At 38.4% G+C, this 16,697-nt stretch overlaps 1 protein-coding gene across 7 annotated transcripts in view; it reads right to left on the reverse strand.

Annotated features, from left to right (window-relative positions):
* The window catches only part of RALGAPA1 (Ral GTPase activating protein catalytic subunit alpha 1), a gene marked incomplete at its 5' end in the record, with an annotated part of 231,007 nt that overhangs the window by 47,589 nt on the left and 166,721 nt on the right, over positions 1-16,697 (reverse strand). For all 7 annotated transcript variants that reach the window (XM_081227825.1, XM_081227822.1, XM_081227824.1 and 4 more), the window contains one exon: positions 11,604-11,727. In XM_081227825.1, the coding sequence (XP_081083951.1) occupies positions 11,604-11,727 (124 nt within the window). The remainder of the gene's footprint in view (positions 1-11,603; positions 11,728-16,697) is intronic.

Here is a 16,697-nt window from a genome sequence, read left to right on the forward strand (position 1 = left end):
GGGACTTGTTACCAGTTGGCAGAGATGAAACTCTTAGCTTTCCATTTGGTCTTCTCTGATACTATCTTACTCCAGGGTGATGTTCGGGATGCCTCATTATAGTCATTTATTTATTGACTGATTGATTGATTTTGGGCTGCATTGGGTCTTCACTGCTGCACACGGGTTTTCTCTAGTTGCGGTGAGCGGGCATCTCATTGCAGTGGCTTCTCTTGTTGCGGAGCATGGGCTCTACACGTGGGCTTCAGTAATTGTGGCATGTGGGCTCAGTAGCTGTGGCTTGCAGGCTCTAGAGTGCAGGCTCAGCAGTTGTGGTGAACAGGCTTAGTTGCTCCGCGACATGTGGGATCTTCCCAAACCAGGGCTCGAACCCGTGTCCCCTGCACTGGCAGGTGGATTCTTAACCACTGTGCCACCAGGGAATTCCCCTCATTATAGTCTTGTAAGGATAGAAGTCTAGGCTTCCTAACCCACTTTTGTTGTCAGGGGTGGGGATGAGGGTCACAGTATTTTCTGTGGTGTTTGGTTGGTGTAGAGCAGTTACTGTTTAAATGTTCTCTGTCCTTCCAGGTTGCTCCTTTTTGGTTTTTTTTTAATCTTTTTATTAGCTTCTGCTTTATAACAAAGTGAATCATTCATACATATACGTCTGTTCCCACATCCCTTCACTCATGCATCTCCCTCCCTCCCACCCTCCTCATCCCACCCCTCCAGGCGGTCACAGAGCACCGAGCTGATCTCCCTGTGCTCTGCGGCTGCTTCCCACTATCTATCTACCTTACGTTTGGTAGTGTATATATGTCCATGCCTCTCTTTCGCTTTGTCACAGCTTACCCTTCCCCCTCCCCATATCCTCAAGTCCATTCTCAAGTAGGTCTGTGTCTTTATTCCCGTTTTACCCCTAGGTTCTTCATGACATTTTTTTTTTAATTCCATATATATGTGTTAGCATACGGTATTTGTCTTTCTCTTTCTGACTTACTTCACTCTGTATGACAGACTCTAGGTCTATCCACCTCATTACAAATAGCTCAGTTTTGTTTCCTTTTATGGCTGAGTAATATTCCATTGTATATATGTGCCACATCTTCTTTATCCATTCATCCGATGATGGACACTTGGGTTGTTTCCAGCTCCGGGCTATTGTGAATAGAGCTGCAATGAACATTTTGGTACATGTCTCTTTTGGAATTATGGTTTCCTCAGGGTATATGCCTACTAGTGGGATTGCTGGGTCATATGGTAGCTCTATTTTTAGATTTTTAAGGAACCTCCATACTGTTCTCCATAGTGGCTGTACCAATTCACATTCCCATCTGCAGTGCAAGAGTGTTCCCTTTTCTCCACACCCTCTCCAGCATTTATTGTTTCTAGATTTCTTGATGATGGCCATTCTGACTGGTGTGAGATGATATCTCATGGTAGTTTTGATTTGCATTTCTCTAATGATTAATGATGTTGAGCATTCTTTCATGTGTTTGTTGGCAGTCTGTATATCTTCTTTGAAGAAATGCCTATTTAAGTCTTCTGCCCATTTTTGGATTGGGTTGTTTGTTTTTTTGATATTGAGCTGCATGAGCTGTTTATAAATTTTGGAGATTAATCCTTTGTCAGTTGCTTCATTTGCAAATATTTTCTCCCATTCTGAGGGTTGTCTTTTGGTCTTGTTTATGGTTTCCTTTGCTGTGCAAAAGCTTTGAAGTTTCATTAGGTCCCATTTGTTTATCTTTGTTTTTATTTCCATTTTTCTAGGAGGTGGGTCCAAAAGGATCTTGCTGTGATTTATGTCATAGAGTGTTCTGCCTATGTTTTCCTCTAAGAGTTTGATAGTTTCTGGCCTTACATTTAGGTCTTTAATCCATTTTGAGCTTATTTTTGTGTATGGTGTTAGGGAATGATCTAATCTCACACTTTTACATGTCCCTGTCCAGTTTTCCCAGAACCACTTATTGAAGAGGCTTTCCTTTCTCCACTGTACATTCCTGCCTCCTTTATCAAAGATAAGTTGGCCATATGTGCGTGGGTTTATCTCTGGGCTTTCTATCCTGTTCCATTGATCTATCTTTCTGTTTTTGTGCCAGTACCACACTGTCTTGATTACTGTAGCTTTGTAGTATAGTCTGAAGTCAGGGAGCCTGATTCCTCCAGCTCTGTTTTTCGTTCTCAAGATTGCTTTGGCTATTCGGGGTCTTTTGTTTTTCCAAACAAATTTTGAAATTTTTTGTTCTAGTTCTGTGAAAAATGCCAGTGGTAGTTTGATAGGGATTGCATTGAATCTGTAGATTGCTTTGGGTAGTAGAGTCATTTTCACAATATTGATTCTTCCAATCCAGAAGCATGGTATATCTCTCCATCTATTTGTATCATCTTTAATTTCTTTCATCAGTGTCTTATAATTTTCTGCATACAGGTCTTTTGTCTCCTTAGGTAGGTTTATTCCTAGATATTTTATTCTTTTTGTTGCAATGGTAAATGGGAGTGTTTTCTTGATTTCACTTTCAGATTTTTCATTGTTAGTGTACAGGAATGCCAGAGATTTCTGTGCATTAGTTTTGTATCCTGCTACTTTACCAAATTCATTGATTAGCTCTAGTAGTTTTCTGGTAGCATCTTTAGGATTCTCTATGTATAGTATCAGGTCATCTGCAAACAGTGACAGCTTTACTTCTTCTTTTCCGATTTGGATTCCTTTTATTTCCTTTTCTCCTCTGATTGCTGTGGCTAAAACCTCCAAAACTAGGTGGAATAAGAGTGGTGAGAGTGGGCAGCCTTGTCTTGTTCCTGATCTTAGTGGAAATGGTTTCAGTTTTTCACCATTGAGGACAATGTTGGCTGTGGGTTTGTCATATATGGCCTTTATTATGTTGAGGAAAGTTCCCTCTATGCCTACTTTCTGCAGGGTTTTTATCATAAATGGGTGTTGAATTTTGTCGAAAGCTTTCTCTGCATCTATTGAGATGATCATATGGTTTTTCTTCTTCAATTTGTTAATATGGTGTATCACATTGATTGATTTGCGTATATTGGAGAATCCTTGCATTCCTGGAATAAACCCCACTTGATCATGGTGTATGATCCTTTTAATGTGCTGTTGGATTCTGTTTGCTAGTATTTTGTTGAGGATTTTTGCATCTATGTTCATCAGTGATATTGGCCTGTAGTTTTCTTTCTTTGTGACATCCTTGCCTGGTTTTGGTATCAAGGTGATGGTGGCCTCGTAGAATGAGTTTGGGAGTGTTCCTTCCTCTGAAATTGTTTGGAAGAGTTTGAGAAGGATGGGTGTTAGCTCTTCTCTAAATGTTTGATAGAATTCGCCTGTGAAGCCATCTGGTCCTGGGCTTTTGTTTGTTGGAAGATTTTTTATCACAGTTTCAATTTCAGTGCTTGTGATTGGTCTATTCATATTTTCTATTTCTTCCTGAGTCAGTCTTGGCAGGTTGTGCATTTCTAAGAATTTGTCCATTTCTTCCAGGTTGTCCATTTTATTGGCATAGAGTTTCTTGTAGTAATCTCTCATGATCTTTTGTATTTCTGCAGTGTCAGTTGTTACTTCTCCTTTTTCATTTCTAATTCTATTGATTTGAGTCTTCTCCCTTTTTTTCTTGATGAGTCTGGCTAATGGTTTGTCAATTTTGTTTATCTTCTCAAAGAACCAGCTTTTAGTTTTATTGCCCTTTGCTATTGTTTCCTTCATTTCTTTTTCATTTATTTCTAATCTGATCTTTATGATTTATTTCCTTCTGCTAACTTTGGGGGTTGTTTGTTCTTCTTTCTCTAATTGCTTTAGGTGCAGGGTCAGGTTGTTTACTCGAGATGTTTCCTGTTTCTTAAGGTGGGATTGTATTGGTATAAACTTCTCCCTTAGAACTGCTTTTGCTGCATCCCATAGGTTTTGGGTTGTCGTGTCTCCATTGTCATTTGTTTCTTGGTATTTTTTAATTTCCTCTTTGATTTCTTCAGTGATCACTTCGTTATTGAGTAGTGTATTGTTTAGCCTCCATGTGTTTGTATTTTTTACAGATCTTTTCCTGTAATTGATGTCTAGTCTCATAGCATTGTGGTCCGAAAAGATACTTGATACAATTTCAATTTTCTTAAATTTACCAAGGCTTGATTTGTGACCCAAGATATGATCTATCCTGGAGAATGTTCCATGAGCATTTGAGAAAAATGTGTATTCTGTTGTTTTTGGATGGAATGTCCTATAAATATCAATTAAGTCCATCTTGTTTAATGTATCATTTAAAGATTGTGTTTCCTTATTTATTTTCATTTTGGATGATCTGTCCATTGGTGAAAGTGGGGTGTTAAAGTCCCCTACTATGAGTGTGTTACTGTCGATTTCCCCTTTTATGGCTGTTAGTATTTGCCTTATGTATTGAGGTGCTCCTATGTTGGGTGCATAAATATTTACAATTGTTATATCTTCTTCTTGGATCGATCCCTTTATCATTATGTAGTGTCCTTCTTTGTCTCTTCTAATAGTCTTCATTTTAAAGTCTATTTTGTCTGATATAAGAATTGCTACTCCAGCTTTCTTTTGATTTCCATTTGCATGGAATATCTTTTTCCATCCCCTTACTTTCAATCTGTATATGTCTCTAGGTCTGAAGTGGGTCCCTTGTAGACAGCATATATATGGGTCTTGTTTTTGTATCCATTCAGCCAATCTGTGTCTTTTGGTGGGAGCATTTAGTCCATTTACATTTAAGGTAATTATTGATATGTATGTTCCTATTCCCATTTCCTTAATTGCTTTGGGTTCGTTATTGTAGGTATATTCCTTCTGTTGTGTTTCTTGCCTAGAGAAGATCCTTTAGCATTTGTTGTAAAGCTGGTTTGGTGGTGCTGAACTCTCTCAGCTTTTGCTTGTCTGTAAAGGTTTTAATTTCTCCATCAAGTCTAAATGAGAACCTTGCTGGGTAGAGTAATCTTGGTTGCAGGTTTCTCTCCTTCATCACTTTAATTATGTCCTGCCACTCCCTTCTGGCTTGTAGAGTTTCTGCTGAGAGATCACCTGTTAACCTGATGGGGATTCCCTTGTGTGTTATTTGTTCTTTTTCCCTTGCTGCTTTTAATATGATTTCTTTGTGTTTAATTTTTGACAGTGTGATTAATGTGTCTTGGCGTATTTCTCCTTGGATTTATTCTGTATGGGACTCTCTATGCCTCCTGGAGTTGATTAACTATTTCCTTTCCCATATTAGGGAAGTTTTCAACTATAATCTCTTCAAATATTTTCTCAGTCCCTTTCTCTCTTCTTCTTCTGGAAGCCCCATAATTCGAATGTTGGTGCGTTTAATGTTGTTCCAGAGCTCTCTGAGACTGTCCTCTGTTCTTTTCATTCTTTTTACTTTATTTTGCTCTGCATCAGTTATTTCCACTATTTTATCTTCCACCTCACTTATCCGTTCTTCTGCCTCAGTTATCCTGCTATTGATCCCATCTAGAGTATTTTTCATTTCATTTATTGTGTTTTTAATTGATGCTTGATTCATCTTTAGTTCTTCTAGGTCCTTGTTAACTGTTTCTTGCATTTTGTCTATTCTATTTCCAAGATTTTGGATCTTGGAAATAGAATCTTGGATCATCTTTGTTATCATTATTCTGAATTCTTTTTCAGGTAGACTGCCTATTACCTCTTCATTTGTTAGGTTTGGTAGGTTTTTATCTTGCTCCTTCACCTGCTGTGTGTTTTTCTGTCTTCTCATTTTGCTTATCTTACTGTGTTTGGGGTCTCCTTTTTGCAGGCTGCAGATTCGTAGTTCCCATTGTTTTTGGTGTCTGTCCCCAGTGGCTAAGGTTGTTTCAGTAGGTTGTGTAGGCTTCCTGGTGGGGGGGACTAGTGCCTGTGTTCTGGTGGTTGAGGCTCGATCTTGTCTTTCTGGTGGAGAGGTCCACGTCTGGTGGTGTGTTTTGGGGTGCCTGTGGCCTTATTATGTTTTTCGCCAGCCTCTCTGCTAATGGGTGGGGTTGTGTTCCTGCCTTGCTAGTTGCTTGGCATAGGGTGACCAGCACTGTAGCTTGCTGGTCGTTGACTGAAGCTGGGTGCTGGTGTTGAGATGGAGATCTCTGGGAGATTTTCGCCGCTTGATATTACATGGAGCTGGGAGGCCTCTTGTGGACCCGTGTCCTGAAGTTGGCTCTCCCACTTCAGAGGCCCAGCACTGACTCCTGGCTGCAGCACCAAGAGCCTTTCATCTACCTGGCTCAGAATAAAAGGGAGAAAAAGTAGAAGAAAGAATTAGAAGAAAGAAAGAGAGAAAGAAAGGAAGAAGGAAAGAAAGGAAGGAAGGAAGGCAGAAAGAAAGAAAGGAGGTAGGGAGGGAGGAAGGATGGAAAGAAAGAAGGAAAGAAAGGAGGGAGGGAGGGAGGAATGAAAGAAAAAGGAAGAGTGAATGGAAGAAGAGAGGGAGGGAGGAAGGAAAGAAAGAAAGAAAGAAAGACAGGAGGGAGGGAGGGAGGAAGGAAAGAAAAAGAAAGAGTGAAAGGAAGAAGGGTGGGAGGGAGGGAGGAAGGAAAGAAAGAAAGAAAGAAGGAAAGGAAAGGAAAGGCGGGGTGGAGGGAGGGAGGGAGGAAGGAAAGAAAAAGAAAGTGAAAGGAAGAAGGGAGGGAGGGAGGAAGGAAAGAAAGAGAGAAAGAAGGAAAGAAGGGGCGGAGGGAGGGAGGGAGGAAGGGAAGGTAGGAAAAAAAGAAAGATCAGGTAAAGTAGAATAAAATAAAGTATAAAATATAGTAGCGTTATTAAAATTAAAAAGTAATTATTGAAAGAAAAACGGACAGATAGAACCCTGGGACATATGGTGGAAGCAAAGCTATACAGAAAAAATCTCACTCAAAAAGAGAACAGGGGGAAAAATCGAAAATCTTGCTCTCAAAGTCCACCTCCTCAATTTGGGATAATTCGTTGTAAAAAGAGGAAAAGGGGAAAAAGTCTGAAATCTTGCTCTCTTAAGTCCACCTCCTTAATTTGGGATAATTCGTTGTAAAAAGAGGAAAAGGGGGGAAGTCTTAAATCTTGTCCTCAAAGTCCACTTCCTCAATTTGGGATGATTTGCTGTCCATTCATGCACTCCACAGACGCAGGGCACATCAAGTGGACCGTGGAGCTGTAATCCGCTGCCTCCGAGGCTGCACAGAGAGATTTCCCTGTCTCTTCTCTGCTCTCACAGCTCCCGGGTCTCAGCCTTGGACCTGGCCCCGCCTCTGCGCGTAGGTCGCCGGAGGGCGTCCGTTCTTCGCTCAGACAGGACGGGTTTAAAGGAGCCGCTGATTCGGGGGCTCTGGCTCACTCAGGCCGAGGGGAGGGAGGGGCGCGCAGTGTGGGGCGGGCCTGTGGCGGCAGAGGCCAGCGTGACGTTGCAGCAACCCGAGGCGCTCCATGCGGTTTCCCGGGAAAGCCGTCCCTGGGTCCCGGGACCCTGGCAGTGGTGGGGTGCACAGGCTCCCCGGAAGGCGGGGTGGACAGTGACCTGCGCTCGCACACAGGCCTTGTGGCGGCGGCAGCAGCAGCCCCAGTGTCCCACGTCCATCTCCGTGGTCCGCGCCTTCAGCCGCGGCTCGCGCTTGTCTCTGGTGCTTCTTTAAGCAGCTCTCTTAATGCCCTCTCCTCGCGCACCAGGAAACAAAAGGGAAGAAAAAGTCTCTTGCCTCTTCGGCAGCTCCAGACCCTTTCCCCGGACTCCCTCCAGGCTAGCCGTGGTGCACTAACCCCTTCAGGCTCTCCTCCTGCCGCCAGCCCCAGTCCTCTCCCTGCGCTCCGACTGAAACCCGATACCCGAGCCTCAGCTCCCAGCCCCGCCCGCCCTGGCGGCCGAGCAGACAAGCCTCTCGGGCTGGTGTGTGCCTGAGGGCACCGATCCTCTGTGCCGGAATCTCTCCGCTTTGCCCTCCACACCCCTGTTGCTGTGCTCTCCTCCGCTACTCCGAAGCTTTCATCCTCCGCCACCTGCAGTCTCCGCCCGTGAAGGGGCTCCTAGTGTGTGGAAACCTTTCCTCCTTCACGGCTCCCTCCCACTGGTGCAGGTCCCGTCCCTATCCTTTTGTCTCTGTTTATTCTTTGTTCTTTTGTCCTACCCAGGTATGTGGGGAGTTTCTTGCCTTTTGGGGGGTCTGAGGTCTTCTGTCAGCGTTCAGTAGGTGTTCTGTAGGAGTTGTTCCACGTGTAGATGAATTTCTGACGTATCTGTGGGGAGGAAGGTGATCTCCGCGTCTTACTCTTCCGCCATCTTCCTCCTTTTCTGATCCTTTGGTTAGAAAGAGTAGGCTTTTGTTGGGGTTTTTTTTGTCCTGTGCTTGTTGATATTTCTAGGTTGCTGGCTTCTTCAACTCCAAGTTCAAGATATATGAGGCAAAAAGAAAACCTGAGAACTCACCATCATGTCATTCCTTGGTCCTGAAGTCCTGTTGGTCTATCTTCTTTTCTCCACCTTTCAGAGTCTTCCTATGTTTGTTTTACATGTAATGTCCAGGGTGTTTGTTGTACTTAGTGTGAGGAATAGGGAGAGTATATCTACTTGATCTTCCCAGAAGTGAGAGTTCCCACTGCACAACTTAGTAGACTTTAGTATATTCACAGATAAGTACAATCATCACTACAGTCAATTTTATAACATTTTCATCACTTAAAAAGAAACACTATATACCCTTTAGCTGTCACCATAATATTCCCTCACCCTTGCAACCAGACCTAAGCAACCAATAATGTGCTTTACATAGCTATATAATACCTCTTATAGATATTTCATATAAATGGATACATCATCTTTGTGACTGGCTTCTTTCACTTACCATGTTTCTAAGGTACATCCACACTGTAGCACATGTCAGTACTTCATTCCTCTTTATGGCTAAATACCATTATGTGGATATACGGCATTATGTTTATCCATCTGAATAATGCTGCTATAAATATTCATGTAAAAGTTTTTGTGTAGACATACATTTTCATTCCCCTTGGGTATATACCTAAAAGTGGAACTTCTGGTCACATTCAATGATTTACTGTTTGATGAGCTGCCAGATTGTTTTCCACAGTGGCTGCACGATTTCACATTCCTACTAGCAGTATATGAGGGTTCAGATTACTCTGAATCCTAGCCTACAGTTGTTATTACCTGCCTTTTTTTTTAATAAATTTATTTATTGATTGATTGATTTTTGGCTGTGTTGGGTGGGTCTTCGTTTCTGTGCAAGGGCTTTCTCTAGTTGCGGCAAGCGGGGGCTACTCTTCATTGCGGTGCGCGGGCCTTTCACTGTCGCGGCCTCTCTTGTTGCGGGGGCACGGGCTCCAGACGCGCAGGCTCAGTAGTTGTGGCTCACGGGCCTAGTTGCTCCGCGGCACGTGGGATCTTCCCAGACCAGGGCTCAAACCCGTGTCCCCTGTCTTGGCAGGCAGATTCTCAACTACTGCGCCACCAGGGAAGCCCTTACCTGACTTTTTTATTCTAGCCAACCTAACGGGTGTGAAGTGGTATCTCACTGTGATTTTGATTTCCATTTCTCTGATAATGATGTTGAACATTTTTTCAGGTACTTACTGATCATCTGTATATCTTCTTTGGAAAAATGTTTATTCTGATCCTTTGGCCATTTTTAAATTGGGTTGCCTTCTAATTATTGATTTGGTGAGTTCTTTGTATATTTTAGATACAAGTCCCTTATCACAGTATGACTTGCAATTATTGTCTCCAATTCTGTGGGTTATCTTTTCACTTTGTTAATGGTGCCCTTTGATGCACAAAAGTTTAAATTTTGATGAAGTCCAATCTATTTATTTTCCTTTGTTGCTCATGTTTTAGTGTCATATCTAAGAATACCTTTTATTTGTTAGTTATGTCTCAATAAAGCTGGAAAAGAAGAATCCACTGCCAAATTCAAGGTCATAAAGATTTACCCCTATACTGTCTTCTAAGAATTTTACAGTTTTAGCTCTTACATTTAGGTCTTTGATCCATTTTGAGTTAATTTTTGTATACAGTGTGAGGTAAGATTCCAACTTCATTCTTTTGCTTGCAACTATCCAGCTACTCCAACACCGTCTGTTGAAAGGACTTGCTCCACTGGATGGTCTTGGCACCCTTGTTGAAAATCAGTTGACAACAGATGTGTGGGTTTATTTCTGGACTCTCAATTCTATTTCATTAATTGATATATGTATCCTTAGTGCAAGTAACTCGCTGTTTGATTAGAGCTGCTTTGTACTAAGTTTTGAAATCAGGAAGTGTGAGTACTCCTAATTTGTTCTTTTTCAAATGTCCCTTGCTTTTACTAATACTTTTCTAGTTTGTTTTTTTAACAGGACATATATTTATAACATTTCTTTACACTTTCCAAACCACTTTCACATACATAATCTCAAATGAACTTCATATTATATATCTGTTGGGTAAAAAAGCATACTGCTTTTGACAAATAAGCAAAAGGCCAAGAGAACTCAAGTAACTCAGTGAAATAGCAGGTTAGATCAGCTATAAAAATATATATTGAATGCTAAAGGTTTATGCATTGGACACCGTGCAAGGACTGGGATTTAAAAAGAAAAACCAGGAAGATGAAAGAGCCTGCCCTCTAGGAACTTACAGTCTAGTGCAGTGGTCTTCAATAATTTTGCTCATGTACTCTCTACAAGAATATTGAGAAACTATGTATTAAATTGACAACTATGATGAAAATTGTAACCATAAGTTTAAGCTGTTACAAAAGATACAATTTCCAGTATACTGTATGTTATATCTATATACTTGAAATATATTTTCATCAAAATCTTAGAGCACAAATTTGGCTGATACAATATATATAAAATGTCTGCTATTAATGACAAATCAATCAACCACATCAAATTCACTTTCTGTTAGAACATGTCTGACTCATAATTTTACAATTTAAATAAACATACTAATACAAATCTCTATGACAAACACTTCACTTCTGAATTATAATTCTAAGATAGACAGATTTGGTTCAGGAACTTCAACATGAGTTGGTTGCCGGGATGACATAAAGTACAGCACCTTTCAGTACTTCCCGCTTTGCCATTAGAGACACCCTCTCTCAGGAGCATGCCCTCTTGAATGAACTGTCCCCTTTTTGGTGCCAAACCTTCCAGGGCAATGTAGGATTCAGGTGAGTAACAGGTATGCCTTTCTTTTACAAAGATGAAGAACAGAAAAGGAGAGGCAAGAGACTGTAGAAGGGTTCTCCGGAATTAATTGTAGTAAAGTTGAGGATCTACAAACTTATCTCCTCAAAACTAACCTAGCCGACATGCCCCCTAGAATCCTTGGGAAAGCCCTAGGATATTCATATCTTCGTTTGAAGATCACTAGTCCAGCGGTCACAACTGTGAGGAAAATCCAGATCTTTTAAGTCTATGAGTTTAGCACACTCTGACAATACAGTGAATGATAAAACAGTCAAAAACTTTCCTAAGTCCCAACTGCTGCTGTCTTTGTAGATGAGATATAAGGCAGAAACAATATCAAACCCATTGTTATGTTGTTGAGTCTCCTAAAATAATGTTTCTAAAATAAGCTAGAAAGAAAAAGAAAACCATTGCTTCCAAATAGAAATAAAATGATATTTGTATAATTTAAAAACAATACCTCCCAACCAAGACCAGCTACAAAATCTTCATATGCTTGACTTCCTCCTGTATTGGTGAGAATGGAATGTTTGTCTTCTTGTCCTTCAGCAACATAAAATACTGCAATCTTGTGTGTCTCTCGGCTATAAAACAAAAGATTTCACCAGTCACTTAATCATTAATTTATCCATTCATTCATCCAATAATTAACTTCTAAATATGTGGCAATAAAAAGATGAAAATGAATTAAACCTTATAATCTACTAAGGGAGACAAGTAATTATAAGTAAAAAATTATAAAAGTTACAAAATTGTGCTCAAAACAGAAGAAAAGGATGATTACTTCTGACTGAGAAACAGAGAGAAACTTAAAGGAGAAGGTAATATTAAGCTGGGTGAAGGTAAGTAAGATTTGACAAATGAAGGAGAGAAAGTATCAGGAAAGACACACAGGTGTGAATGCACAAAGCATCTGAAGAGCTGCCTGTTGTGCAATGTGGCTGAATCCCAGAGTTAAAGGGACTGTGTTTTAGAAATAAAATTAAGTAGGAGTACAGAGATGAGTGAGAAATGATCCATTTCTCCAAAGTACTTATAAGAAATGTATACACAAATATTATAAAACTGTATGGAGTAACTAACAAGTTCTTAGACATTTTAGTTTTAGTTCTCCCTAAAATTAAAAATGCTCATAAAAGCAAATTTCTTGTATGAAATTTGGCTTTCCAAGCTAACTAGAAAATAAACAATGACCCAAGCAAACAAAAAGTGCCAACGTACTTTTGATTCAAAGACACAAAGTAGAAAGTAAAAGAAACAGAAGAAGATGCTATGCAAACAGTAACCAAGAGGGCCAGCATAGCTATACTAATATTAAACTTTTACATCAAAATGTTATAGGTAGTTCACAGAGAGACATCCTGGGGTGGAGTGGGGTTGGTTTGGGTGGGTGGGGTTCCTTTTTCCTTTCTGTGTTTGTTCCTTCCTTTCTTTTTCCTTTCTGTGTATGTTTTTTTTTCCTTCTGTGTATTAATCTGACAATTCTCCCCCCTCCCCACTGGCCTGTCCCCATTCCTCATATTTGTATGATTCAAGCAATAAAGACACTCATTTCAGGAAAAAAAAAGTTATAAAAGATAAAGATATATTTCATAATGTTAAAATCCTTATAACAGGAAGATATGAAAATTAAAAACATATGCACCCAACAACAGAGCTTCAAAATACATGAAGCAAAATCAGACAGAATTGAAGGCAGAAATAGCTATTTCTATAATCATAGCTGGAGACTTCAATACCTCACTTTCAATAATGGACAAACAACTAAGAGAATATTAACAAGGAAACAGAAGACTTGAATAATAGTATAAAATACCTAAAGAACACTCCACCCAACAGGAGCAGAAAAACACATTCTCCTCAAGCAAACCTGGAATATCTTTCAGGACAGACCATATGGTAGGCCACAGAACAAGCCTCAGTACATTTGAAATAACTGAAACCATGCAAAGTATGCTTTCTAATCATAATAGAATAAAATTAGAAATCAATAAAAGAAGAAAATTTACAAATATGTAGAAATGAAAAGATGTACTCCTAAATAAGTGATGGGTCAAAGAATAAATCTCAAGTGAAATTAGAAAAAAAAACCTTAGAGATGAATGAAAATGAAAATATAATATGACAAAACTGATGGCATGCAGGTAAAGCAGGGCTCATTTGTAAATTTATGGACATAAACACCTATATTAAAAAAAAGAAAAAGATCTCACATCAAAAACTAAACCTTCCACCTTAAGAAACTAGAAAAAGAAGAGCAACTAAACTCAAAGCAAGCAGAAAGACGACAATAATAAAGACTAGTGTGGAAATCAATGAAACAGAACAGAAAAACAAGAGAAAAATTTTAAATTGGTTCTTTGAGATGTTAAACAAAATCAACCTATAGCCAGAATGAGCAAGAAAAAAAAGACTCAATTTACTAAAATCAGGAATGAAAGGAGAGACATCACTACATACCTTATAGAAACAAAAAGTATTATTAAGGAATACTATCAACAATTGTATGCCCAAAATCAGATAATTAGATTAAATGGACAAATTCTTAGAAAGACACAAATTATTAAAACCAACTCAAGGGAAAATAGGATACCAGGATAGTTCAATAACAACTAAAGAAACTGAATTAGTAATCTGATTGAAAAGGAAGTAGTAAAACTACTTCCACTTGCAGATGAGATGATTCTGTGTATAGAAAATCCTAAGGAATCCACTAAAAAGCTATTAGAGCTAATAAATGACTTCAGAAATGATTCAGGATATAATATCAACATATGAAAATCAACTGTATTTTTATAAACTAACATGAACAATCCAAAAACAAAATTAAGAAAGCTATTTCTTTTATAATAGCATCAAAAATAATAAAAATACTTAGGTATATATTTAACAAAAGTACACAACTTATACTCTGAAAGCTACATTGTTGAAAAAAATTAAAGATCTTAAAAAAAATCCCACATTCATGGACTGAAAAACTTAATATTGTTAAGATAATATTTCCCAAATTGATCTACAAATTTAATGCAAGTGCTATCAAAGTCCCAGCTCTTTTTGTAGAAATTGATAAGCTGATCCTAAAATTCACTGGAAAATGCAAAAAAATCACAAACAGCCAAAATAATCTTGAAAAAGAAGAACAAAGAGGACTCATAATTCCCAATTTTAAAACCTACTACAAAACTACAGCAGTCAATGGACTGTGGTACTACCACAGCAGAAACATATAGCTCTATATGGAATAGAATCTTGGGTCCTGAAATAAACCTTTATGTTTATAATCAATTGCTTTTTGCAATGGTACCAAGCCAATTCAATGAGGAAAAAAATAGTGTTTTCAGCAAACGGTGCTGAGGGAACTGGATAGCTACAATGCAGTTGTAGATATCCAATGAAGTTGGATTCTTACCTCATACCATATACAGAAATTAAATTAAAAAGCATCATAGACCTAAAAATAAGGTCTGAAACTATGAAAGTCTCATAAAGAAGTTTACATCACTATAAAATGTCCGCGTAAAAGCTACATGAATGTTCACAGTAGCATTATTCATAACAGCCGGAAAGTGAAACTAATGCAAATATCCATCAAGAGATGAATGGATAAACAAAATATAGGATATTCACATAATGGAATATTATTCAGGAATAAGAAGAAATGAAGTGCTGACACATGCTGCAACACGGATGAATTTTGAAAACACTGTGCTAAGAAGCCTGCCACAAAAGACCACATATGTTTGATTGCTATTATATGAAATATCCAGAATAGGCAAATCTATACAGACAGAAAGTAGATTAGTGTTGTCCAGAGATGGGGAGTAGGGGGTGATGTTTGGGGGTAATAGAGAGTGACTGGTAATAGGTATGAGGTTTCTTTTTGAAGGAAATATTCTAAAATTAGATTGCTGTGATAGTTGTCTGTGAATATACTAAAAACATGTACACTTTAAATGAGTGAATCTTATGGTATGTGAATTACATCTCAATAAAGCTGTTAGAATTTAAGTTGGTAGTATGACCTACTATGTGTAAATTCTGATCCTGGAAGAAAGGGGACCTCTCAGTGTTCTCAATTTCCTAGGTAAAGGGCTATCAGCTAGAACTCATAAATCACAATTTATAAAATTGAGAAGAGTTGCATAGAACTGTTCACCTAATACTATATAAATCAAAAAGAGAAATATATGAGCCATATAGGAAAAATTAGAAAATAAATCTTTAAAATGCAAAAGTAAAAGTGAAATCACCTTTATATTATCTGTCCTTTTTAAAATTTGAAAAAGCAGAGTTTAGCTGCTCTTTTATGTCAAATTTTAATTTTTCAGCATTCCTTCTTATTTTTCTACTTACTAACTACTTCTACTAGATGCTTGGTATTTATTGATTGCCATTAGATTAGTATGTACCACAAGAGTGAATGAGGTAAAAAGATTAGAAAAAATGAGATTACTGAACTTGCAGCCATAAATATTCTACAATATGTCCAGTACTGGCAAAATATTATGAGCTTACTACTGGAAAATTCAAAGTGAAATATGCTAAGTTATAAGCATTTCTGATTTCCTGTATATACACTGCAATAGAAATAATAATACAAATAATTTGGAGATTTGAAATTTAAAAATCTGATGGTTCAACCATGAGGAATAGGAATCAGTTAATCTAGTCAAAGAAAACAAAGGATCTATAAATGGTCTGGAGAGGTAAGACAATAAAGAAAGTAACTTTTCATTTTCTTCCACCCTAATCCTCCAGACAAGTAATCAGGTTTGTTTCCAGGTTCTTGGCTTAAGAAGAAGCTCAAAGTTTCCTTACTGTCACATAATTTGAATGAATTTTTATCTGAACCCAATATGTTAGAAAAAGAAAGGAAACTTGTTTTCATTATTTAATTTGTTTAAAAAAGCAAAATAAATGTCATGTGTTCATGTGGTGTACAATATCAAAAAGAAAACCTATGCTGTCTCAAGGAAGATGTCCTTCATATATTCCAGGTACATATGAGAATGGAAGCAGTTTAGCAGGAGCCAAGAGTAGAAAAGCATAAGGTAATGTAAAGAAACCATGAATAGCCAAGACTGGCTGGTATGGCCTGAGTTCTAGACTAAGGAGTCTGGTCAGGCACTGGGAAGTCACTTAGGAATGAAATAAAAATTTTACTTTAGAAAAATTATTCTCGTGGTGAATATTGTCTAGATGGTGAAGAGTTAGAAGATGAGAGAGTTGTTTTAACTCTCTCCGAAAGAAGTAATAAGGACATGAATCAAGAAGTTGGGAGTAGGAAAAGCAAAGAAGAGATAGAAGTGAGAAATAATAATAAGAAAGAACTGACATAACAATAAACACTAAGGGCAAGGAAATGGTCAAGTGTGGGTGACACTGAAATGGTACTTCTAAATATAATGGAGAAAATTAGGAGGAGGATGTTACTTGGGAAGGAACTGATGACCTGGAAACAGAAGTAAGGAGGCAGGGAAAAAATTGTAATAAGCAGCTACAAAATCATGACTGGGAATTAAGAGATAGGAGTACATGGACAGAAAAGAATGGG

The sequence above is a fragment of the Mesoplodon bidens genome, assembly GCF_964165515.1.
Source record: "Mesoplodon bidens genome assembly, chromosome: 3".
In the NCBI taxonomy this organism is placed as follows: domain Eukaryota; kingdom Metazoa; phylum Chordata; class Mammalia; order Artiodactyla; family Ziphiidae; genus Mesoplodon; species Mesoplodon bidens.